Genomic DNA, 26,606 nt, shown 5'->3' on the forward strand with positions numbered 1-26,606 from the left:
CTGTACCATTTAACATTTTTACCAGCGATGAATGAGAGTTCCTTTGCTCCATGTTCTCAACAGCATTGGGTATTGTTAATGTCAGTTCTGTTGGTCCTTTCTTATTCTGAGGTGTCACTTCTTTTTTTTTTTTTTTTTTTTCTTTTTTCTTTTCTTTTCTTTTTCTTTTTTTTTTTCTTTCTTTTTCTTTTTTTTCCTTTTTTCTTTTTGAGACAGAGTTTCGCTCTTGTTGCCCAGGCTGGAGTGCAATGGCACGATCTCGGCTCACCGCAACCTCCGCCTCCTGGGCTCAGGCAATTCTCCTGCCTCAGCCTCCTGAGTAGCTGGGATTGCAGGCACGTGCCACCATGCCCAGCTGATTTTTTGTATTTTTAGTAGAGACGGGGTTTCACCATGTTGACCAGGATGGTCTCGATCTCTTGACCTCGTGATCCACCCGCCTCGGCCTCCCAAAGTGCTGGGATTACAGGCGTGAACCACCGTGCCCGGCCAGGTGTCACTTCTTATTTTTGAATTTACTTTTGTTTGGACGGACTTTTTATTTCCTCTTTGAGGATGATTGTAATGTATGTTGAATCAGGTTGTTTGGCTTTGCTTCTTTGTGCTTTCAGGGGGCTAAGGTTCTGTATGAATTCCTTGGTTATAGATGCCCTTAGTATGGTGGTTTTGTCAAATGCTGGTTGTAGTAGTGGTATACTGAGCATGTGAGTAGGCTCTCAATCTCTTGTGGAGACAGGGAGATAGAGGTCTTCAGACATTTATCTCAATCCCTAGCGCTGTCGCTGAGTCAGCCATATTTGTATTAGGTTGTGAAGTTTGACTTCCAGACCAGTGGGTGGCACTTGAAGGTAAGAGAGAAGCAGATGGGTATATTCTTGATCTTTTCTTTCAACTGGGAGAAGCTCTGTGTTGTCACTGGCAATAATCTGGCCTGTGCAATACACCATTCTCTGAGTTTCCTGCTCAGCCCTGGTTTGGGGTGTGGACAAAGCTGAGTCAGGCTGGATCACCAAGCTTGTTCTTGGATAACCCAATGCCAAGCGCAAGCACACATCCTGATGGGGTGCTTAGGCAAGCTCCTGGTGAAGTGCACAAAGGTTTCCTCACGGGGTCAGGGGGCTTCACCAGCTCCATGTCCTGGGCAGACAGAAACACACTCTTCTTCCCTATCATGCCCCTGTCCCAGGGCTCATGGCGCAGTTCAGACAGATACTTCTGTCTATCTTTAGTCCACAGTGTAGCTGAGAGTCATGGACAATGCCTTTCCTGTGGCTCTCTGCTGAAATGGCTTTGGTGTGGAGCCTCTTCCCTCAACCCCAAATAGACAGCTTTATGGCTCACCTGTTCTTGCTGCAGGCATGCTGCCACTGTGTGTAGAGAGGCAGAAGGGCCCTGCCTTTTATACAAGCTAGGGCCCAGTGGGGAGACTGCCAGGAAGGATGCAATCATCCTTAGTAGCCCTGGAATGGCTGTCTACAGGTGTGCATAAGCCAAACCCTGGCAGTAGCTATGGGGGGAGTAGGAGGCTTCCTCTCTATTACCAGGTCCAAGCACTGGGGCCACCTGGCTGCTATGGCAGAACCACACTCTTCACCCACACAGCCAAGCACAGTGCCCATGTCTCTGTTGAAAGGAATGCAGTCACTTTCTGTATAGAAGTGGGGAGCTCTCAGGAATAGGAGAGCCCACACTCTGTGGTTTCTTTTGTCTTAATGGGCGTTCCCCTGGCATGCTACACTCTGCCTTTTCCTAGGAGAAGCATGCCCTGAGGGTCAGATCCTCAGCTCTCCTGGGTCCAGCTGGCTCCATGTGGCTGACACAATCTCAGTAGGTGCTGAGAGATGTCTGCAGGGGATTTGGTGATGTGCAGCCATAGGAACTAAGATTCCCTGGGCAGAACAGAGTCCCACAATGGTACACACCCAGCATGGTGCCTGCTACCATAGCTCAAGTTTGGGGGTTGCTGACAGCCCAGTGCAATGCCCTCAAAAAATTCCCAAATTTCTGCCCACGCCAATGCATGAGCTTGTGAGGGCCGAGGAACTCTTTAACAGTTTGGAAACTAGCAATCTGTCACAGGGGTGAGTGGAGTCCAAAACATCCCCACTCACCCTTTCCATGGGACCCCAAGTCCCTCGGGGTTCAATTTCTGCCAAACTCTTGCCGCCCCCTTTTTTCTGTGCCCTAGCTTCTGCCTGTGAATTTTTCAATAGACCCTGACACTCTTCTTTTAATCTTCTGAGTTATGATTATTCACCTGTAACTTTGGTTCTTCCTTTTTGGGGGGATCCAGTGATCAATGTCTCCAGTCAACCATCTTGAAACTGCCCTAAAAGTTTTGCATTCTGAGTCCAACTTATCATGCATTTGATGTGTTGATGAAAGACCAACTTCTCATGCTTTTGATGTGTTGATGTTTGGTGATTTTATCACCAAACTGAAGATTACATAGATTTCCCCTTATGTTATCATCTAGAAATGTTACAGTTTACATGTAAGTCAATGATTTATTTTGACTTAAAATTTGTGAACAGTGTGTGGTCTGTGTCTATACTAATTTGTTTTGCATGTGATTGTCTAGTTTTTCCAGCACCATTTGTTGAAAAGATTATCCTTTCTCCATTGGATTTACTTGGCTTCTTTGTCAAATATCAATTGACTATATTTGTGTGGGTTTCTTTCTGGTCCCTCTATTTTTTTCCACTGATCAATTTGTTTACTCTTTTGCCAGTACCATACTGCCTTATCATTTTGGTTTTATATTAAGTCTTAAAGTCAGGTGATATCAGTTGTCCCTACTTTGTTTTTCTTCAGTATTGTGTTGGTTATTCTGGGTTTTGGCTTTTCCATATAAACTTTAAAAAAAGTTTGTTAATATCCACAAAATAACTAGCTCAGGTTTTTGATTTGGGTTGCACTTACTCTATATATCAATTTGGGAAGACCTGACATCTTAATGGTGTTGAGTCTTCCTATCTATGAACATGGACTATCTTTCCATTTATTTAGTTCTTTGATTTCTTTCATCAGAGTCTTGTAGTTTTCTTCATATAGATCTTGTGCATATTTTGTTAGATTTATAACTAAAGATTTCTTTTTAAATTGTCAATTTTAATGGATGTAAAAATGCTTAAAAATAAAAAAAAATCAAGATACAGTATTTATAACCATCAGTCTTTTGTGGGCAGGCCTCCTGTTACTATTTGTGGCTCTCCAAAGTGTTATAACCAATTGGTTAGGAATATTTTTTGGTAAAGAGTATCAGTTACTATCACTGAACATGAGACACTAATTAATCTCTCTCATTGTACTTCTTTAGTAAGAACTGGACATTGCATCTTCTGCTATGGCTGATGTTCTAATGCCTCAAGTGGAGCCATCTTTCCTATACTCAAATGTCTCTGTTTCCTGTCATCCCAGCTACTTGGGAGGTTCAAGCAGGAGGACTGATTGGTGCCAGAAGTTCGAGACCAGCCTGAACAACACAGTGAGAACCCATCTGTAAAAAATATAATAATAAACAATTAAAAAAAGTCTCTGGTTGCCTTTGGGGACTGGTTCAGATTTGGGACTCTCTGTAGGGGGATTTTGCCTGGCGTTGGTTCACCAGGCCTAGAAATTTTGTTTGCCCTACAGTTCAAACTGAATCCTAGTTGGATGCTTGGCCACCTGAAAAATTCCCATGAGTCACACCACTCTGAAGTCTGCTTGGGTACCACTGCTTATGTTTGTACCAAGCCCTTCCTGGCACTGAGGATTAACTCATGCACCACTATTTGTCTTCTGCCAGCTCAGGCTCCCATCCTTCCCATTTAAGTCAGGGAGCTCCTTTCTATTGCAATGTCTTTCACAACCATCTCTGGCCACAAAGAACAGCCACTGTGGTACTTTTCAAAGATGACAGTGCTTCCTTCACCAATGATTCTTTGAAAATCTTGGTGGAGGCCCCCTGAGGGGACACAGTTAAAGAGAGGCAAGCTGGCCACATGTGGAAATACACTGCAATATTTCCATCTCCTTGATTCTTTGGATCTTTTCCTGTACATGTACCAGGGAATTTCCTTTTTCTCATCTTCATTTAGTTAAGTCCAGAAGTCAGTCAGTCAATTTAGATAGTACATTGCAACCAGAGTCATTGGGAAATGAATTCGAATGGACAAATTCTGGTTTATTCACACAGATACCCTTCAGTTTAAATTAGCAGAATTTTGCAATTCATTCGTTTCTTGGGGTTGACTTCATAGTTGGTCTCTGAGGGTGTGACTGGATCTGGTTCAAGTATTAAGAGTGAGAGTAATCAGAGGAGGTGGGAGAGGGGTGGAAGGAGATTGGCTTCCTTTTCCAAGGTAACTGCCTTAGGTGAGTCCTGAGAGGATCTTCAAAGAAAGCAGGAACAGCCTTGTTACATAAGGAAGAGGGCGTGCTTCTGCTGCCAAGGTAGTCTGGGGGCTTGAGTGATTCGGAATCATTTGAGTTTTCCTTTATAGTCCTATTCTTATTCTCTTTCCTGCTGATAAATATAAAATCTTATGAGGCTGATAATTAAATTGATTTTGTAATTTGGCAATTTGTAGATGAAATTGTGAATTTGGTTTTTCAGTTTTAGCTTTGTGGCTCAATTAACAAACTATCCTTTTAGCTCTGTTGTTTGTAGAAATACAGATGTTTAAAAGTTTTAAGCTGAGAATTGAGAACTCAGCGAATCACTGCTTTTCTTTAAGTGGGTCAGTTTTAAACTCATCCCTTGAGTTCATTCAGTGAGTTCTTCCTAGTCTTCATATTATTATTATTATTGTTGTCAATGGCCACTTGGTTTCTCAAAGCCCTGTCTTCAGTGGGTAGTTCAATCCAGGTGACCATACCTGGTAATTTACCAAGTGGTTATGCCAAGTGCTTCCAGAGCCTGTATTTTCATACTAGCTGAATCTCAGCCTTGATTCCTAATCAGGCCAGACAACCAATCACAGGTTCTTCTCATTTCTTCAAAATTCTGTTTCTTAGAGTCCTACATTGGGTAATCTTCATTCTTTTTCCCTACTGTCCTTGTTAGTCTTATTTTGCTTCCTTGAAATTTGGGATAACAATATTTGGATAGTGATGTGGCTCTTTTGGAGCTTAAGAGTCACCATAACAGGATGGACAAGTGTATGCGTGGTCTTAAAAGAAAAGCATAGACTGTGTTTGCTGGTGACTTTTTTTTTTTTTTTTAAATCTCTGGGCTAGCAGCTCTTTTGGATAGCAGACTATCCAGTTTTCAACTTGGGGCAGGTCCCATCCCTGCCACCTCATATATGCATAAGGGGATTTACAGATTACAGCTGTAAGATGCCCTCCACTGACCTGGTCTCATCCCAGCTTCCTAGCCACCTGTGGGATAGACAGAACAAAGGAGAGAACAGGTGTTCTCTCCTTTTAAATGAGAAAAGAAACGAAAAGACTTTTCAAAGATCTCCAGGGTTAGCCAGTAGCTGGGCCAAGAATAAAAACGCACATCTTCCCATACCCTCAATGCTGACGTCTCCATCAAGCTCTGCCTCAACATTGAAAGGGCCTAGGCAAGAGCACACATGAATGCCCCATACTATCATCTAAATATTCATAAGTAATAGTCAGCTATTGAGTGCTACGTGAAACATTCTCTATTCTTCTATCTTGATAAATTGCTGCAATTTGGAGTTTCCAGGAGCAGTTACTGAGTTTGTCCTGTATGGTATTTATTAGTGACCAACAGGGACAGGAGGCAGAAGCAGGCAGAGAGAAGTCCAAACGCAATGCGGACTCCACCAAACCTCAGCCAACACCACGAGGTGTCCTAGAGAATATATGGCCCACCAGACTGTCCAAGGCAGATAAAATTTCTGTGCCACTCTTCCTCCACTCCTAGGACAGGGCATATCTTTGGATGAGGGGGCTCTATGCAGGCACAAACCTTGAAAAAACTGACAGCTGGGCAATATCTCCTTCTTCTAACAAATGTTTCTTCCTGACGACCTGTTCTGCTCAGGCAAGAGCAGCAGGGTGAGAGGACTTCCATCTCTCCCGACTCTGGAACATTCCAGCACGCTCACATTCAAGCTCCATATCCCAGACCCCACAGCTGCCCCTGGCCATTCTCGGGCCTAGGGTACATGACACAGTGGCTTGAGCCACCTTGGGGACAACAGAGAGTCAGGATACCTCCTACCTTCGACACCCTGGAGGCGCGTGGGGAATTCTGGAGTCCTTGGTACCCACAGATTGGACTAAAACGGGATGGGGCACATCTGCTTTGCCATTAGACCTCTCAATTCCTGAGCAACCGGGAGCTGGAGGTCTCTAAAGCGGGGGAGTAGGATAGGAACCCACCCCTCTTGCTCAGGTCTAAGCTATGCTTCCAAAGACCACACTAAAATGTTGGGAGATTTAAAGGTGGAATTGCACAAGGAAGGCTCTGAATTTTTTGGGGAAGGGGATTGAGTCCTAGCTAGCATTAAATAAAACAATGGCTTAAACAATCTCCATGAGTACCAGAGATTGTTGCTATTAGCGGTATTCCTGGTGTAGCTATGTCAGGGCTGTCACCCTCTGTCTGTCACTCGCTTTGGGCCCAACAATCCTTTCCCGAGGCAGAATCCCCCTGGCGGTGTGGGTCAGGATCGTTCTCCATGCCCTATCCGCGCCAGGTCCCTGGAGCTGAGCAGAGCAGGGCGCTGTCGGGCGCGTGGGGGAGCCGGGGCCGGGGTGAGCACAAACGGGAGCCAGAGCGACCGTGGCCAGGGGAGGGAGGAGGCGGCGAGGCTGAGGAAGGCAGCCGGGCCCAGCTTGACGCAGCGGCGGCTGCGACTGAGCAGGCCACCACCAGGGCACCCGGGCCAGCCGCGCCAGCCATCCCTCCGCCTCCTTCTTCAGCTGCTCGGCGCGCGTGGGAGTGAGTACGCCGAGCGCCCGCCGGGGGTCTCAGGCTGTGGGCATCCTCGGCGAGAGCGCCCGGGCAGAGAGAGGCGCACGAGCGCGCGCGACAGAAGGAGGCGGGGAAAAGAGGGGGCGAGGCGGAGGCGAGCAAACAGGAGGGAGGGACCCGCCCGCCGCGCCCCGCCGCCGGGCATGTGTGGCCGCAGGGGCCCGACGCTGCCGCTGTCCCGGGGCTGAGCCGCGCCCAGGTGTCCCGGACAGTGTGTGCGCGCCTGTGTGTCCGAGCGGGTGAGCACCGCGCCGGCCCTGAGCCTCCAGCTCGCTCCCCCCGGCCGCGGTGCATGTTCGCCTCCTGCCACTGTGTGCCGAGAGGGAGGAGGACCATGAAAATGATCCACTTTCGGAGCTCCAGCATCAAATCGCTCAGCCAGGAGATGAAATGCACCATCCGGCTGCTGGACGACTCGGAGATCTCCTGCCACATCCAGGTGCGCGTGGAACTGGGTGAGGGCGAGGGGCGCAGGGTACACGCCAGGAACAGGGCGGGGGGCCTTTGCGGTGGGCATGCGAGGACAAGGAACCCACTCCCGGAGGAGATTGGGTGACTGCTAAAAAGCCAGATTTCGACTCGCAGCCTTCTGAGGCTGGGGGCCCTATCCTGGCATGAGGGGCATGGTGCCCTGCAAGGGCCAGGTACGCGCTATCTGCGTCCAGTCCCCTTCCCCTCGCATGCATCCTGCGCGCGCCTCTCTCTGCGCCTAGGCTGTGGGCGCAGGGCAGCTGCCTTCGAAGGGACTCTGGCGCCTTTGGGCCCTACTCGGCCAGGAAATGGGAGCTCCGAGGGCTGAGAGGGGCACCTGCACGTCGCCCACTCGTATTTCCTCCCTTCCTCCACGTGGGCAAGGCATGCACCAGCCAAGTTCACTCATTTCTCTCTCCCGCGCCCAGGCTCCGGAGATGCCTTCAGTCCCGGAACCTGCTCTCTGCTCCCTGTGGGTCCCCCTCACCCTCCGCCGGTAGTCTTTAGTTCTCCGCGTGGGGCGGTGGCGAAGTTTCCCCAGAGTGAGAGAGGCTGGGCTGCCCTGGGCGCCAGCGTTGAAGGATGGAGCGCGCGCTGCGTGGGACTGGAGCTACCTCGAAAGGAACGTGCGAGGTCTGAGTGTTTCAGAGAAAGGAAAAGGGCTTGTGATGCTAGCAAGTGGGGAGCCCTGCAGGAACCTGGGTCCTGGGAAAAAGTGCCCCGTGGACTCTTGGTGGACATTCACTGTCGCCCAAGTTGGAGGAGAAGGCGAGTTGCTTGGGTGAAGGCAGCTTTGCTGGCAGCCCTGTCCTGGGGTAGTAAGTGCCTCTGGACTGTCAGGAGAGCTAGTGTGAGCTGCAAAGGTGTGCGTGCGCGTGCGTGTGCGCATTTGCGGTGCGTGTATATGTAGGCAGGTGGGAGCCCCTCTTCCAGGACCCCAAAGATGCCATACTCGGTGCGTACAATCAGGAAAGGTTGTGTCAGGGGTCAGCACAATTAACTTCTGACTTTTAAATCTATTTATTTATCTCTGGGATTTCCTTTCTCACCTACTCTAGTGAGTCTTGAGGCTCTGGGACTGAGGTTTTATTATTTTTATTTTTTTAACATAAATTTAAATACAGGCACACCACCCATGTCAGTGGGAGGTGAGTGGGGCAGCATCTCCCAGAGTAGGAATCAGCCTCTATGCTGTGCAAACCATGAAGGAATGAAAGGACTTTCCCTGTTTTATTTTTATTTAATTTTGGCTAGGGGGAGTGTGTGACATGTTGGGGGCAGTTGCAATTAATTTGTAACCTGACAGCCGGATAAGTGTCAAGGTAGGAATGTGATGCCCCATGATCTCCTAGGAAAGTAGGCTCCCATTGAATTTTCTGGAGGATCTTGAATTTCATTCTGAGCTAGGCAGCACTGCTAAACTTAATAATAAAAGGATTAGCAGGATAAGCAGTGTTTCTACTGCCACAAGGGTTGCACAGAAGCATTTGGCATATACTAGTAGTCTTGTGATCCAAAGAGTGTGGCATGGTGGAGTTTACCTTAAGTCCTAAAGTGGGTGTACAGGTCCTTTAACCCATAATAAATATGTAGATGATGGCGGGGCCATCAGGGAGAGAGGCTGTTGAGGTCTCCTTTGTCTCTCAACCCTCTTCTGCCCTGTCCCGCTTGGTGTTGATATTTTTTTCCCCTCCCTCAGGATGAAGTGTTCCTTAAAATAGATAAATATTCCCCAAAGGACATGGATTTGTTGTCACTTGTTTTGAGAAACAATAAATTGTTGCCAGTCTAACAACAATTTGAAAAATTCCAGTGCTTATGACTCAACTAGTGCCAAAGAGGTTAAAATGTTATGTTTCAAAATGTTGGCTTGCGCACTGATTTTTTAAAAATTAGGTATTTCATTCTGTGATTCATCTTTTCCTGTCCTTCCTGCCCCTAAATGATGATTATTATTTAACCAATTAAAATGAATTAAAAGATTTTATTTGGATAACTTTGGACCTCAAACTTTCCTAGAGTGCTCCAGACCAGTAATTGAAATTGCCCTTCCAGGTATCAGGTTACAAAGACTTCCCATTTGCTTAGAGTGAGAACAAAAGGATTGAAAAACAATGCGAAACAAAACCATTTGGAATCACTGGCACTTGTTCTGGGCGAATCCATCTGTGTTTGCTTCCTTCCTTCCTCCCATAGACTATAAAGTTAAAGGTTTGTATATACTGTCATAGAATGTCACCCTCTCTCCATAGCCCACATCTCCCTGCCTGAGTTAGGAGCTCTCATCCCTGGTGTCTGCCTGGCTCTAGAGCAGGAGTTTCCAATCTTCTGGCTTCCCTGGGCCACATTGGAAGAAGAAGAATTGTCTTGGGTCACACATAAAATACACTAACACTAATGACAGCTGATGAGCTAAAAAACAAAAAAAATCACAAAAAATCTCATAATGTTTTAAGAAAGTTTATGAATTTGTGTTGGGCCACATTCAAAGCTGTTCTGGGCCATGGGTTGGACAAGCTTGATCTAAAGGCTCTGTAGGAGCAGCAGGAACTCTTGGACATGTGTTAATTGTTCACTCCTGTTCACTCCAGGAGTGCTGCCTATGGATCCCAAAAATAAGTGGGGGAAACTCAAGCCACCCATCCCTGGGAGGTCATTAGTCTGTGTTCCTAGTACGTGAGCATTCAAATTGAAAGAAAAATGAGGCACTCAAGCAGGCTTCTCTAGCCAGGTGCTCACGGGTGGCTGCATGTGGTAGATGCAAGGGTGATAGAAACCTTCAGACGCATTGCTTCAGACCATGTGAATACTGTAGTTTTAGGTGCCATTTCTTGAGCATCGCTCAAGTGCCAACCATTTTCACTCATTATATTTGATCTCTGCCACCAACCTTTGAGTAGGCATTACTCCCTTCTTTTGGATAAGAAAATGGAGAAGCTAAGAACTTAAGTGACTTGTTCAAGGACATATCTCTAAAAAGAGAAAAAAGAGCAACCAGCTGGAATTCAAGTCCAGAATTGTCTGGATCCGAAGCTCATCTATGTCTTTGACACATTATCTCATAGTTAAAATAGCTGAAGTTTCAGTGAAAGTTCCAGACATGGAAGGAGGAAAGTCCAAGGTATAGGGGTTTAAATCAGTAACTGAAGGCCAGTTGGGATTCATAATCTGAATGGACAAAGCGACCCCTCTCTGCCAGTTTGCCAACTTAATGTGTCCAGAATCTTCCAGGGAGGCTGGCATCCCAGAGCTGATTGGTATCCCACAATCCAAAGGTTATTGGGAACTGTTTCCACCCTTCACCCCAGAAACATGGTATTTGCCTTTAAAGAAACTATATGCATAAATTTTTGTTAGATTTGATACACTATGTCCTTATATTTCAGACTGTAGTAGTCCCGAATTATGCCTATGCATCAAAAGATGAAGCCTGATCCAAGCCAGAAACTAAGGGACAATTGCCTAGTTGTGCTCTTATTACAAAATGTGATGGTGAAGGGGCATGTGTGTTTGTTCCTCTTCAGTGTGCCTTCCACAAGTGGGAGAAGGCAGAATATTCCTTGTTGTTCCTTCCCTCACCCCAGGATCTTTGCATTTACCACCATATAGAGGATAGGAGAGAGCTTTTGCAAAATAACAGCTTTTAAATATTTCTTTTCCAAGTCATATATTTTTGGTGGTGTTTGGGGAATGAAAACTTTCAAACACACAACCTAGTGTCCCAGTCTCAGGAGACTGGTGGTCAGTTCCAATAAGAGATGTGAAGTCACTGCCTCTCTTTTCACAGAGTCTGGGATGCTGTCCCATCATATCATTTGCTTGTGAATGCTCAGGTAGAGTGGAAGATAGAGGAATTCCAAATGGACAGGGAGTAAAGGGGAATTTGGGGTACCAGACAGAGGCCTGGGGAAGGGAAGGAGTTGCCAAATGCTCCTCATTGGGCTTTTCCAATTGAGCCAACCCTTGAAGTCTGGATGTTGTAGAGGAGGAGGTTTGGCTCTAACTCTTCATTCAGCCTTGCTACTTCAATTAGAGTGGAGTCCTAGCCATCTTCTATCCACTTTTTTTAGATGCTGGCATTGTTAGTCACAACTCTTCCTAATGAACTTGCCATTTTTAATACTGACATTTTGGGTAACATAGACTTTTGACATTATTCATTCTTTGGCAAAGCTTGGTAGACATGGCTGACATAGTTGGAATTGGCTGAAAATTTGTATTTGTATTTGACTAGAAACCATAGCATAGTGCTTTGCATACAGTAGGACCACAGTAATATAGATGCAGATTGAATAATTTCCTTGCTAGACTGTTAAATTCACAAGAGTAGGAATATTTTGATGTTCACCACACAGTCCCTAATACTTAGAATAGCACCTGCTATTCTATATAGTGTAATATGTGCACATTAAACACCAGTTGAATGGATGAGTGCTAACCTTCCTAATATTGAATCTAGCTCTTTACCTGTCAACATGAGGGTTGCATGCCAGCACTGGATTGGGAATCAGATGTATGCTTTAGTTATGTTACCAACAAGCTGTGTGATCTTGAGTGAGTACTTTGACATTTGGAGTCAATTTTCTTTTCTTTTGTGAAACAAAAGAATTTGGTTAAATGGATTCTACAGTTTAAAAAGTCCATGGTCTTATTATTGACTAGATAAATTACATTTGAGTGAAGCATTGCTATTGACAAAGTGGTGTAGTGCACATATTATCTCATGAATTTCGTAACTATCCATTATTTCCATTTTATGGATGCTATTGTGCTACTATTATCTCAATATTGCATTACTAGATATGGAAAATGAGATCCAGAGAGGTTAGCAATTTGGGTAACCAAGCAAATAAGTGGATCAGATCCCAGGTCTTTTAACTCAAAATCCAGAGCTCTTTCATTTCTGGAGCTCTGCCTTTTGGGACTGGATGATTAGGCTGCTTTTGGTTGCAAGTAAAAGAGTAGCCAAGTTAAAGTGGCCTAAATAATAAGGACACTTATTAATATGGCAAAAAGTCCAGAGGGAGGGCTACTTCAGGGCTGTTCCAAAGCTCTGCATGGACTCAGTTGCTGCTTCCCATCTTTTCACTCTGCCATCTTCAGTGCTTTAACTATGTCTCGATGGTCTACATGATGATGACATGGCTGCAGTAATTTTAGATGTCAGTCAGTCATTACCACATCCACTGTCTAAGAGGACGTGTTTCCTTGTGCATTTCCTTTTATCCCAGAGAAACACTTTCCCAGAGGCCCCAACAGTCTTCCCATCAGATTCCATTGGCCTGGATTGGATTTTATGCCCATGCCCTAGCTGCAAAAGTGCCTAGGAATATATGCATCTGGCATCTTTCCTCTCTATGACAGGAGGTGGCTTTGCCTTTATGGAAGGAATGGAATTATGTGTGTGTGTGCATGCACACATGTGTGGTGCGGAGGAACAGCTGTTGGCTAATCAAGCAGGAGCATCTTTCAGAATACGTCAAATTGGGTTGCAATTATTGTTACAATAAACCCTTCAGGAGAGTTTAGTGAGATGTCATCTCAGCCCTGGCTTTTTTAAGGCAATCTTTATATGATCAAATTCCAGAACAAGAAAAATTATGATACAGTCCTTTGTGGTGTGTGTTGTTAAATATCATTTCTGCCCTTATGGAATTCATGGGTTCTGGGCAGCTAAAAGGCATTTTGTCTGGAGCAAGCCCACCTCTCTACAGCAGATAAACTTTATGCTTGTTCAAGTGGCATGGTGGCATAGCGGCCAAGGGCATATGTTCTGGAGCGCTGCTTGCTTGGGTTTGAACTGTGGCTCTGCCATTGACTAGCCAGGTGTCTTTGGGCAAGTCACTTTTCCTCGTTGGGCCCCAGTTTCCTCATCTATAAAGTGGAAATAATAACATAGCCTTCATGGACTTTTTGTAAGGATTAAATAAGGATTATATGTGAAGGGTTTAGCTTAGTACCTGGTGCATAGTGAGAGCTGAAAAAACAGTCACTGTTATCTTGGTGCTTTGTGAAGATATATTACAGGTAACCCTAAGTAGTGGGAAGGCTTTGACTTAGAATCAAATGACTTTAAGCCTAAACACCACTTTATGATGGCGCAAGATCTTAAGCAAGTCACTGGGCCTCCTGTTCTTCATCTGTAAAATGAGAGTCATAATTCTTCAGTTGCCAACCTCCACTGGGTTGTCGGGATGGTTTATGTAAAAGCATGTTGTAAATGTTAAAATATCACCCAAATACAGAGTACTATTCTAATCAATTTAGTTGAAAGAAATGATAGCTTCTTATCTGTTGGAATGGGAATGATAGTATCATGTGCAAACCTCTATCTGTGCTAAATATCAGGTCCCATGATGATCCTGCTGGTGAAATCCAAGCGAGGTCCAGCTGGCAGCCACAATTTTCTGCGAGTAGGACAATCCAGCACTTTACCAAGCTCTTCTAGAATGCCATTCAGAGTCTACTGAGAATCAGACACAAAAGGAATAGAGGGGAGAGGTAGTTTGTTAAATGCTGTGGCCTAGCTCTGACATTTTTAGACTTAGATTATATGGGCCAGCTCTTTATGTTAAGTATATCCTAAAAAAAGTAATGTTATTCCAGTGGTCTGCTAAGATCTTATCTCTTGGTATTTTCAAAGCAAAGGCAAAGTGTGTTGACTGCAGGGAGAATACAATACTATTAGCTGCACATTGTTTGGATGGTGTATCAGCTAGCATTCTTTTAACTACATGCAACAAATTCTGATTCAAACTGGCTTTAACATTAAGGACATTTACTGACTCATGTATTCATAAGTCTTGAATTATATATTTAATTCAAGGACTGTGGCTCTGTTTCTCTGTGGCTCCTTTGCCTCTTCTTGCCATTTGAGATGGCTCCATCCTCAGGCCGGGAGTGAAATGGTTACAGCAGTGCCAGTTCTCACATTTTCATAGAATACCCTCCAAAGGAAGAGAGAAGCCATTTCCAATTCAGCATCCCAAGCAGAAGTTGTGCAGTCATTCTGATTGGACCTCCCAGGTCACATGCTCACCCCTGGGGCAGTGACTATAACCAGGGGAAGAGAATGTGCTGATTAGCTTAAGGTGCAGAGCTCCACCCTGGCACTCAGGGTGGGATCCATTTCCCTTGTGGTGATGTTCTGCGTGGGGAAGAGTGAACACCTAAAATCAGGTAGGAGGAAGGGGGAAATGGCTCCTAAAAAGGTAACCCACAATATCTACTCTAGATGCTTTGTCTAGGGTAAGTGGTTCTCAAAGTGTGGTCTGTAGAACTCTGGAAGTCCAAGTGATCCTTTCAAGGAATCCATGCTATTAAAACTATTTTCAAAATAATAGTAAGATATTGTTTGCCTTTTTGGATAACAGTTTTATTGAGATATAGTTCACATTCCATGTCACACACCCACTTAAGGTATACAATTTTTAATATATTCACAGAGTTGTACAGTCATTACCACAATCAATTTTAGAATATTTTCATCATCCCCAAAATAAGCCTTTGCCCTTTAGCAGTCATACCTCCATTTCCCTCCAGACCTCCTAGTCCTAGGCAATCACTGTCTGTATAGATTTGTCTATTCTCGACACTTGATAAAAATGGAATCATAAAATATGTGAACTTTTGTGTCTGGCTTCTTTCACTTGGTACAGTGTTTTCAAGGTTTATTCACATTGTAGCATGGGTGAGTACTTCCTTCCTTTTTCTTGTTGAATAATAGTCCATTGTGTAGATATATCACATTTTGTTAATCTATTCATTAGCTGATGAACATTTGGGCTGATGAACGTTTTTTTTTTGGCTATCATGAGTAATGTTGCTATGAACGTTCCTAAAAAAGTTGCTCTCTAGACGAGTTTCATTTAACTTGGATGTATACCTATAAGTGAAATTACTAGTCGTTTGGTAACTCTGTGTTTAATCTTTTGATGAACTGCCAAACAGTTTTTCAAAGTGGCTGCACCATTTTACATTTCTACCAGCAGTGCATGAGAGTTTCAATTTGTTCACATCATCTCCAACACCTGTTATTATCTATATGTTTGATTATAACCATTCTAAGTGGGTATGAAGGGGTATCTCATTGTGGTTTTGATTTGCATTTCGCTGATGGCTAATGTTGAGCATCTTTTCACGTGTGTATTGGTCATTTGCATATCTTCTTCAGACAACTGCTCATTTAGACCCTTTGCTCGTTTTTAAATTGGGTTGTCTTTTATTATTAAGTTGTAAGAGTCTCCATATATTCTGGACGGAAACGCTTTACACAATAAGTGATTTGCAAATATTTTTTACCCATTCTGTGGGATATCTTTTACTTTCTTGATAGGGTCAAAAGGTTTTTAATTTTGATAAAGTCCAATTTATATTTATGATTTTTGTTGCTTGTATTTGTGATACCATAGCTAAGAACTATTGCCCAACTTAAGGTAATAAAGACTTATGCCTAGGTTTTTATTAAACAGTTTTAGTTTTAGCTCTTATATTTACGACTTTGATCCATTTTTAAAATTGATACATGGTTCGCATATCATAAAATTCATCATTTTAAAGTGTACAATTCGGTTGATTTTCATATATTCATAAGACTTTGCAACTATCATTACTCCCTGCTTCCAGAACATTTTCATCACTCCAGAATAAACCTCTACCTATTAACAGCCACTCCCCATCTTTGATCCATTTTGAGTCAATTTTTGTGGATGGTGTGAGGGCAGGGATCTAACTTTATCCTTTTGTGTGTGGATATCGAGTTGTCCCAGTGCCGTTTGCTGATAAAAACAACCCTTTTCCCCATTGAATTGTCTTGTCATTCTGCTGAGATGTTGTTTACCTTATCCACTTTCAGTCTTTCAGAAGTGTACAGTGGAGTTTTCTAGAGGCTACAAGGTGTGTGATATTACAACACATTGAATGAAGAAGCATATATGAGAATACACCTCTTTGTTGAGTCAGACATTAAAGATATTTGCAAAAATGTAAAACAATGCTACTTTTATTACTACTTTATTTTGTAAAATATAGCTAGTTTTAAACAAAAATATGTTCTTTACATTAGTGTACAGTGGGTTTGTCATTTTTAATGAATGAATAATTGAATATTTTTAATAATTATATACACACACATATATAATGTAATATAAATAAAGGTTTTACAGATACTCAATAGTGTAAAGGAGTTTTGAGGCCAACATGCTGAAGAATTGCTGGGTGTGGTGGTGGCTCATGCCTGTAATCCCAGCACTTTGGGAGGCTGAGGTGGGGAGATCACATGAGCCCAAGAGTTTGAGACCAGCCTGGGCAACATGGTGAAACCCTGTGTTTACAAAAAACACAAAAATTAGCTGGGCTTGGCGCGTGCCTGTAGTCCCAGCTACTTGGGTGGCTGAGGATTGCTTAAGCTAGGTAGGCGGAGGCTGCAATAAGCCACGACAGTGCCATTGCACTCCAGCCTGGGTGACCCTGTCTCAAAAAAAATAAATAAATAAAAATTCCTGGTTTAGGTGACTGTCCATTTACTGAACTTCCTGGAAAAAAAAAAAAAAACCAAAAAAACCAAGCCTAAGTAAAACAAAATAGAACATACATACATTTTCTGTGCCTCCAAGATCATAAGTTACAAGTATCTCAAATGATGTCAATTAAATAAAAAATACTGCTTGTTCACAGAAAATGTGTATATTATATTTGGAATTCTTAGTAGTAACTATGTGTGCTTGTGTGTGTGTCTGGGTTTACAACAATATTAAGAGTAGAAGGACAAGACTGGGCTCTACTGTAATAAACATTTTCTAGTTGCCCTCTCCAACTGACTCTTAACTTTTTAAACTCTAATAATTGTATAAAGCTGTGTCTTACTTTGAGACCCTTCTTTTGATTATGGAAAATATACAGCTATACATGAAGTGTTTAAACTGTAAACCATTTGAATCAGGTCCATTAGTCACTTGAATTATTAAGTTGTTACTTCTTTTTCTGAGTAGGCATTTTGAGAAAATGGAAAAATGTTGCCAGAATAGAAATATCAGAATTTATCCCACGAGAATCTGAGATTCACGTGGCATAAGTGTTAGGCATTGGGAAGATGACATGGCCCTCTTTTAGTTCTCACCCTGTGATGGAGAATTTCAAGTTGCTCTTCCTATGAAGTAGCAGAGAGCCGGATGTGGAGTCCAGAGATGGGAAATCTAATGGGACTAGGATGAGGAGCCATTTGGGCAGATTTTGCAGCTGAGATTTGAACTTGACTCAGGCTCAGAAGAGTTGAGTTCAACATTGAGCTCTGGAGAAGTGTGTAAGTGCTTCTTGGTCAGATGTTTCTGTGGATCTTCTGTGCTCTTGTTCAAATGCAGACTGATTCAGGAAGTCTTGAGAAGGGCCCTGAAATTTGACATTTTTAGCATGCTTCCAGGTGGTGCTTATGTGGCTGGTCTGCAGCCCACATCTGGAATAGTCAGACATTAGTGGAATTTATCTTTCTCCTAATAATATTCTTAAGCTCCTCGAGTGGGGGTGGGTCTGTTCCTTTTTGGCCTTTATCTCCCTTAATTATGTCTTTCTGGGTGCATGTCTTTCAGTAAATGTTCAATGAGTGTGGGTAAGTGAGTGAATGAATCAAGAAATCCATCCTGTTGTGCCTGTCACAGGTGTAAAGAAGTGCTGATTGGACTCTGTTGCTGGGCATGGAATGATTCCTTTTGACTATGTGTTCCAACCAAATCAAGAGATTACTTTTTCGAACAGGATTTCCCATGGCAAATCTGATCAAATGTTGCATGTCCAGGAGAGCACATGGAGCTGGGGTTAGTGACAGCCTTCTTGTCCCTCTGGGTCATGCTTTCCACTCTTGCTTTCCTGTACTCTGGAATCCTGGTGGTCTTTCTGAAAAACTCTGGCAATATCTCGGCACAAACAAGTCATTGTGTATAAGCCAGCAGTGCCTGGAAGCCCCTGGAGGCATAGGGGCCCCAGCTGTTCTTACCTGCAGAAGTGACTCTGATGGACAATGACCCTGGATGTCAGGGCAAAATGCATTCCAGTTGTAACTTAAGCTCTGGAGCTGAGCTGTTTGGTATGTCGATTTTCTCTGAAGTTGCAGAATGGAAAGGAGAGGACCACTTTACAAAAAAAAAAAAAAAAGGAATCCTATAAAGGAAGAGCATTTGTATTGATGAAGTAGTTATGTTTTTGAAAAGTAAATTAAAGTTTTTTGAAACAATGTCAATCCTATTCAATAAACATTTGTTAAATATCTTCTATATTCCTAGCACAAAGCTGAGAAGTGGAGATACAAAAGAAAACAAAATCAGCCATCAAGAGGCTCACAGTCAGTTGGGGGAAGAGAGAATAGTGATGCGAGGATAGAACGAAGGATGTAGAGACAGGTAAATGCGGGTGGAGGACCAGGAGCAGGCACCAAATCAGGCTGGGGCATCAGTAAGTATCTCTGGTCTAGGTGAATCTTGATTAATGATTGAAGGACAAGTGGAGGTAAACTCTACCAGAAGGAGGAAAAGGTCATTACATGCAAAATGATCTCTTGCTTGCTTGGTGTAAAACCCTAGGCATGAAACAGGATGACTGAATGTGGGAGTTAAGGAAAGGAGAATCTGGGATGAGTTCCACATGGTTAGTTCAGTGACTGGGTAATGGCAATGCCATTCCAGGAGAGACAGGCCTGGTCACATAATTTGTGTGGTTTTGTGCAAAATGAAAATGTAAAGTTCCTTGTTAAAAATTTATTAATAATTTCAAAGTGGTAATAGCAGACCATTAAGCCAAGTACAGGGCCCTTCTAGGCACGGGTCCCTGAGCAAATGTGCAAGTCACACACCTGACGCTTTCTAAGAAGCTGACACTGAAGAGATAGACTAGAGGAGAAGCAGGTTGGGGGAAGAGAGAATGAGTTCCATTTTGGGTATGTTGATTTTGAAGTGCCTGTAGGGCATCTTAGGGGAGAATTCACAATAGACAGTTGGATATAAGAGATGAAAGTTACCAGAGATGCAGGTCTGACCTAGAGAGACAAATAAGGGAGTGGTCAAGGTCCTTGCAAGTGGTGGCAGAAACCATGTGGTATGAACAAAACCACCATGACTGGTCTTCCTTTTTTGTCTGTATTTCTGCTTGGGACATGCCTGGAGATCAAATCAATGAATTGTGAGCTCTGAAATTTTTTCCAATAGTACTTAAACATTTTTCCTTTGTTAGGCAGCTCTGACCTGAACCAGAGCTGGTCTCTATTTTCTTCTACAAATGGGGCAGCCAAACCAGGGTTGTCAGTGGAAAAGCATTTTTCTGTTCTTAATTTTCATGTCCTGGCTTAGACTTCCAAATGAAAAAGACTTTGCTTGGTTTTTAAATTCTGAGTTTCAAAACATACAATTTTCTTTCTAGGGAAGTTGCCCTTTGAGGCAGTGTCATGAGCATTAAGTAGATAATACATTTTAAAATCCTATCAACATGCTACAAAATTAAACATGTTATATGAGGAGCCGCTTTGCAGGTTATGCTGCAATAATTTACCTTTATTTAATATTTATTTATATCTCAGATATCTCTTCTGGCAAATTTTGTTTTGTATGTAGTTTTCAGGGGTTTATTGTGAATATTAATTAAAATTAATTCAAGTTCTATAAAATTGCTGAAATAATCTAATATTAATAATGCAATGATCTGAATCTTAGGTGTACAATAGAGTTTTATCTGAATATATGTATGTATTGTGCTAATGTTTGAAATATGATTATTCTGTAGCAGGGGAAAGCAATTAACATAACAGATCAGGGTTTGCCTTATAATCTCTCACCTCAGAAATACAATTTGTTGCTTTAAAACTCTAGTCCTTGATGCTAAACATTTATCTGGAAAGTCAAGATTAACTGAACCAAGGGCTTTACCCATAAACTAAAAATTATTTAGTAGATAATACACAGTGTTATCCACTAAATGAATATCATGATAAAATCAAGTGGTCTTTAAGAAAGCAGTAACTAGTAAGCCTTATTAATAGAAGAGAGGACAAACACCTTATTAACTAGTTGGCTAATAATTCTTCCTTGATGTTTCTAGCTGATGTTTTTTTTTTGGCTGGTCTGTACTCATATTACTGTCCATTGTTCTGCAAATAATAATGCTAGTCTTTGTCATCTGTAGCTTGTGTAGGTATTGTCTACAATGATATGAGATGTTGAGTATTTATTGGTTCTTTGTTTAGTAGCAACCTTTCTCTACACTTATAGTCCTCTTGATATCTTGAGTATAAGAATAATATGTATTAAATTGATTAAATTTAGATTGCTTTAAACAGAGATGTTATAGGATTTGTCCAATGTCTCATATTTAGTAAGATTAGGATGGGGTATTGTGTCTTAAGTTTTAGGTTTGCTCTTATTACGCTAAATACTACCATTATTTTGTTTTTGAATGTTCTCAGTAGTCTAAATGATGTAATTCTTTTTCACTGACAACTTTTTTAATAGCTCAAGAGAAAAGCCATACACAGATCACACCTCTGGGTAGAAAAAGCACATTGATGTCTTAGAACTGTCATCCAAGGAAACAGTTTAAATTATTTCCCTGTCTACTTTCTTTTTGTAACCTGTGGCTGAATGTACATCCAAATAAAATTGCAATCAGTTTGTGGTTATATCAGTATTTTATCATCTAACATAACTAGATAATTGGAAGCTACCTCCGTTTTCCTTTTACATGTTTGGCGTGGTATAAATATTGCTTGTAGTTTGAAATTTCAAGTTAACTCCCTAGAAGTTGTAAAAAGAAAAAAGGAATGGTGATGCTAATAAAATTTTCTGTCTGTCCTTTAAGGTAATTTACCTTGTAGTTTTGAGATTGACTCTGGAAGTGAAAATCTAGCAATGCAAAGCATGGTATTTAGAGGACTTTTAGAAAAATGGGAAAACAATGTATTTTATTCTTATTATTTTTTGCTTAGGCACTAGCCACTGCCATGTCAGGCTCTCTTTCTTTTGAAGGCTCAGGTGGAAGAGTAATAAACTCTTCGGAGTAGGGATGGAAAATACACTTCAGGTTATTTTATGCTACCTGGAGCCTCATCAAGGATAACTTCACCTCCTGTGTTCCTAAGCCTCAGGGAAGAAGTATTTCTGCGGAGAGTCATCCTGACACAAGGGGGCACCTTGTGTGAGACCTTTTGCCTCCAGGTTTGAATACAGAGTTTTTCCACCATGTGTAGATGGCACCTTCTTCGTTCAGTGCTGATTAAAAGGGGGAAAAAAAAGGAGGAAAAGTTATGCAGTAATTCAAGGGCAGCTGTGAAGCCTGAGTTTGCAGTGCCAGCAGCAGTGTGGTAATTTGAGAATAGCAAATTAGAAGAACAAAGCAGATTTTAATCATATGCCACAGAGAGGAAGGTGGTTTAAGTTTATCTCCAAATTGTACCTCCTTTAGAGAAAGGATAGCTTTTAATGCTATTATCCAATATATATTTTTAAAGATTACTTTTTTCCTTTTGCCAGCCTTTCTTTAGTATGTTTACTGGGTAAGAAATGGCAGCCTTCTCTCGTAGTGTATTGAACAGTTGTTAAGTATAAAACATTTTCTTGATGTTATGAGAAATGGAGATAGAGATAGAGAGAGACAGAGAGCAGAGATTGTTAGCTTCTAGTCTGAAGACAGAACTGAAGATTTAAGAAAATATCTTTATCTATCTATCCACCCAAGTCATTCATGCATCATTTATCTACTCTTCCACTCATCCACCAACTTACCCATCCACTCAACCACTCTTCCATCCATTCATTCATAAATCCATCCATCCATCCATTCATCCATCCATCCTCCATCCATCCACCAAATAAACATTTATTGAATACCTCTGTTGGGGACTGTTCTAAGTAGCAAAGATACAAAAAACAAAAAAAAAAAAAAAAAAGAATAGGTCCTTGTCAATCTAGTAGAAAAGACAGACACATAAACAGATTTGAAGTAGCACTATTATGATAGAAGAACACTAGGATGTTATTGGAGCTCATAAAGGGGCCAATAGTAGAGCCAGAGTGTGGCTTGGGGGAAGGTATCACCTTTCTCTAATCTCTAGTGGCTCTCCTCCAATGTTACTATTTAAAAATATATATATTATTTGTGGTTTCTTTCTCCTTATTTATTTTTATTGTAGTAAAAAATGTATATAACAGAATTTACCATATTAGCCATTTAAAAAATCTTTTTCTTCTGCGGTGCCTGTGCCTTACACAGGCACAGCTGCCTGCCACCCAGCCGCTGAAGGCCCTTCTGTTCTGGACTCCACGAACAAAGGATGAGCTTGGGGTGGGCAAAGCTCAAGGGGACACCATGTTAGCCATTTTTAAGTGTGCGGATTAGTGGCATTAAGTAATTCACGTTGTGCAACTGTAATCACCTTCCAAAGTTACTGCTTATTAAAAAGATATTCTTTGAAATGGATCACTGATATTTTCTCACTCACATTTCAAGCATGAATAAGAGCATATTTAAAAACTTTGTTCTTTTTCTTGCAAATATCTCAGCCAAAATTGTACCTTGCAATAAAATGTGATTTCAAGACAAGTCCCACACCCCCTTCCTTGCTTCCTACTAGATGCTCACCCTTAGTGTGTCTCCTGTATAGATACGCCGGAGCAGCCACTGCGGGGCCTTAATCCAGCCTGGGAAGGGCCAAGAATATTTTCTGGAGTAGGTGATGCCTGAGATGAGCTTTAAGGAAAAAGCAGACATTATCTGGCTAATAAATGGAGAAGTGTGTTGAGAAAAGTTGCAGTTAGGGAAAGAGGGACATTGTAGCAAAGGTTGAGCAGAGAAGACAGCATTTATGGAAAACTGAAAGAAATGCATTATACTTTTGTACATCAAGAAAAAGTTCCTTACTGTGCAGTGGGGAGTTGGCATTATCTGCCCAGACCATGCAGACGGTGGAGTGGAGGTCAGAGTCTAGAAAACAATGTTGGCCGTTGTTTATTAGGGAATAATTAAGACAACTCCATTGAGTCATGGTTTGTGACTAACTTGGCTCACACTTAGGCAAGATTCATTGGGTGTTTTGTTTCAGGCTTTGAATACCTTAGCACTTTTTGAAAAGTCCCACCCTGAGGGACATTGGTGTTTGCCAGTTCTTTTTTTTTTTTTTTTTTAATTGGAGGTGTGGTGACAGGGTCTCTCTCACTCTGTCACCTAGGCTAGAGGGCAGTGGCGCCATCATAGCTCACTGCAGCCTTGAATTCCTGGGCTCAAGTGATCCTCCTGCTTCAGCCTCATGAGTAGTTGGGACTAAAAGTTCTGCCGCTATACCTGGCTAATTTTCTTTTTAACTTTTATTTGTAGAGAAGGGGTTTTGCTATGTTGCCTAGGCTGAGTTTGCCGGTTCTTTAGTTAAGGTTTCAAATGTCTATCTACTGTTGGGATGGTGATAGTTTGACAACTTGTGACCTTCAGTGATGAAGCAAGTCTTTCTTAATTATAGACCAGGAAATTGGGAGACCTTTTCCTTCTTTCTTTCTCTCCTTTCTTTCTTTCTCTCCTTTCTTTCTTTCTCTCCTTTCTTTCTTTCTCTCTCTCTCTCTCTCTTTCTTTCTTCTTCCTTCCTTCCTGTCTCTTTCTTCCTTCCTTTATTTCTTCTTTCTTCCTTCCTTTCTTTCTTCTTTCTTCCTTCCTTCCTGTCTTTCTTTCTTCCTTCCTTTCTTTCTTTCTCTCTTTCGTTTTTTCTTTCTTTCTTCCTCCCTCCCTCTCTCTCTTTCTTTCTTTCTTATTTCTTCCTTCCTTTCTGTCCCTTTCTTTCTTTCTTCCTTTCTTTCTTTCTTTCTTCTTCCTTCCCTCCCTCCCTTCCTCCCTCCCTCTCTCCCTCTCTTTCTTTCTTTCTTTCTTTCCTTTCTTCTTTCTTTCTTTTTCTTTCTTTCTTTCTTTTCCTTTCTTTCTTCCTTCCTTCCTTCCTTCCTTCCTTCCGTCTCTTCCTTCCTTCCTTCCTTCCTTTCTCTCTCTCTCTCTTTCTTTCTTTCTTTCTTTCTCTCTCTCTCTCTTTCTTTTCTTTTCTTTCTTTCCCTCTCTCTTTCTTCCTTTTTTTTTTTTTTTTTTTTTTGAGATAGAGTCCTGCTCTTGTCATCCGGGCTAGAGTGCAATGGCGTGATCTCAGCTCACTGCAACCTCCGACTCCCAGGTTCAAGTGATTCTCCTGCCTCAGCCTCCCAAGTAACTGGAATTACAGGTGTCCACCACCAAGCCCTGCTAATTTTTTTTGGTATTTTTAGTAGAGACAGGGTTTCACCATATTGGCCAGGCTGGTCTCAAACTCCTGACCTTAGGTAATCCACCTGCCTCGGCCTCCCAGGGTGTTGGGATTACAGGAGTGAGCCAGCACACCTGGCCGGAGACCTTTTCAAAGCAACTTACTCCATTAAGCTGTTAGAGTAGTCCTGAGCCCAGCTAGAGGGGACCTGCTATAAGTAATGGGAGAAATTCCAGGAAATAAGTATTGAGCAGTATTGAAAGGCATTTTTTATGCACAGTAGACCGGTACTGTCTAGTAGAACTTTTGCAGTGATAACACTGTTCTGTATCTGGCTGTCCAGTTTGGTAGCCAGTAGCCTCACCTGGCTATTGAGCCCTTGCAATGTGACTAGGATGACTGAGGAACTGAATTTTCATAGTGACATAATTTCAATTCATTAAAATTTAAGTTTACACGGTTACACATGCTAGTGGCTACCACATTGGACAGTATACCGATAGTCTGTTACTGGTGGCTAACTCCGGAAGCAGAGAGGAATTGAGTAAAGGTGGGGGCAGTGCAGGAAAGTTTTGCCTTACATACATGTGTGTCATCTGAGCCTTTGGTAAGGATGTGTTACTTTCATAATTTCAAAACCATAAAAATTTTTCAGCAAATACATGTGCCTTTATTTTCAGAGAGAACTTAGAAAGTTGGAGAGGAGTTTAGATTTTGAATCCAATACCTGCATCTTTTTCAGGGAGCATCTGAAGTCCAGGAAGGGAAGGGATTAGCCTAGTGAGTGACAGACAGATTGGGACCCAGGTACAGTACCATGCTGTTTTGGTTAATGTAGACTTGTAATATAGTTTGAAGTCAGGTAGCATGATGCCTCCAGTTTTGTTCTTTTTGCTTAGGATTGTCTTGGCTATGCAAGCTCTTTTTTGTTTCCATATGAAATTTTAAGTAGTTTTTTTTCTAATTCTGTAATGAAAGTCAGTGGTAGCTTGATGGGAATAGCATTGAATCTGTAAATTACTCTGGGGATGTTATGGCCATTTTCAGGCTATTGATTCTTCCTATCCATGAGCTTGGAATGTTTTTCCATTTGTTTATGTCCTCTCTTATTTCCTTGAGCAGTGGTTTGTAGTTCTCCTTGAAGAGGTCCTTCACATCTCTTGTAAGTTGTATTCTTAGGTATTTTATTCTCTTTGTAGCAATCGTGAAGAGGAGTTTGCTCATTATTTGGCTCTCTGTTTGCAGGAATGCTTGTGATTTTTGTACATTGATTTTGTATCCTGAGACTTTGCTGAAGTTGCTTATCAGCTTAAGGAGTTTTTGGAGTTAGATGATGGGCTTTTCTAACTATAACATCATGCCATCTGCAAACAGATAATTTGACTTCCTCTTTTCCAATTTGAATACGCTTTATTCCTTTCTTTTGCCTGATTGCCCTGGCCAGAACTTCTAATACTTTGTTGAATAGGAGTGGTGAGAGGGGGCATCCTTGTCTTGTGCTGGTTTTCAAAGGGAATGCTTCCAGCTTTTACCCATTAAGTGTGATATTGGCTGTGGGTTTGTCATAAAAAGCTCTTATTATTTTGAGATACGTTCCATCAATACCTAGTTTATTGAGTGTTTTTAGCATGAAGGGTGTTGAATTTTATCAAAGGCCTTTTCTGCATCTATTGAGATAATCGTGTGGTTTTTGTCACTGGTTCTGTTTATGGATTAATTATATTTACTGATTTGTGTATGTTGAACCAGCCTTGCTTCCCAGGGATGAAGCCAACTTCATCTTGGTGGATAAGCTTTTTAATGGGCTGCTGGATTTAGTTTGCTCATATTTTATTGAGAATTTTTGCATCGATATTCATCAGGGATATTGGTCTAAAATTTTCCTTTTTTTTGTTGTGTTTCTTCCAGGTTTTATTATCAGGATGATGCTGGCCTCATATAATGAGTTAGGTA

General features: G+C 42.0%; 1 protein-coding gene across 3 annotated transcripts in view; it reads left to right on the forward strand.

Moving 5' to 3' along the window:
• FRMD3 (FERM domain containing 3) overlaps window positions 1-26,606 on the forward strand; it is a 363,027-nt gene that overhangs the window by 62,087 nt on the left and 274,334 nt on the right. For 2 of the 3 annotated variants that reach the window (XM_032290837.1, XM_032290835.1), the window contains exon 1: window positions 7,031-7,379. The exons of the other annotated variant lie outside the window; for it this stretch is intronic. In XM_032290837.1, coding sequence (XP_032146728.1) covers window positions 7,233-7,379 — 147 coding nt within the window. In that variant the 5' untranslated portion in view covers window positions 7,031-7,232. Of the gene's footprint in view, window positions 1-7,030; window positions 7,380-26,606 lie in introns of those variants that run through there. 3 annotated transcript variants of the gene reach the window in all.

Source organism: Sapajus apella, unplaced genomic scaffold, assembly GCF_009761245.1.
Source record: "Sapajus apella isolate SASKATOON/1434 unplaced genomic scaffold, GSC_monkey_1.0 scaffold24, whole genome shotgun sequence".
Classification (NCBI taxonomy): domain Eukaryota; kingdom Metazoa; phylum Chordata; class Mammalia; order Primates; family Cebidae; genus Sapajus; species Sapajus apella.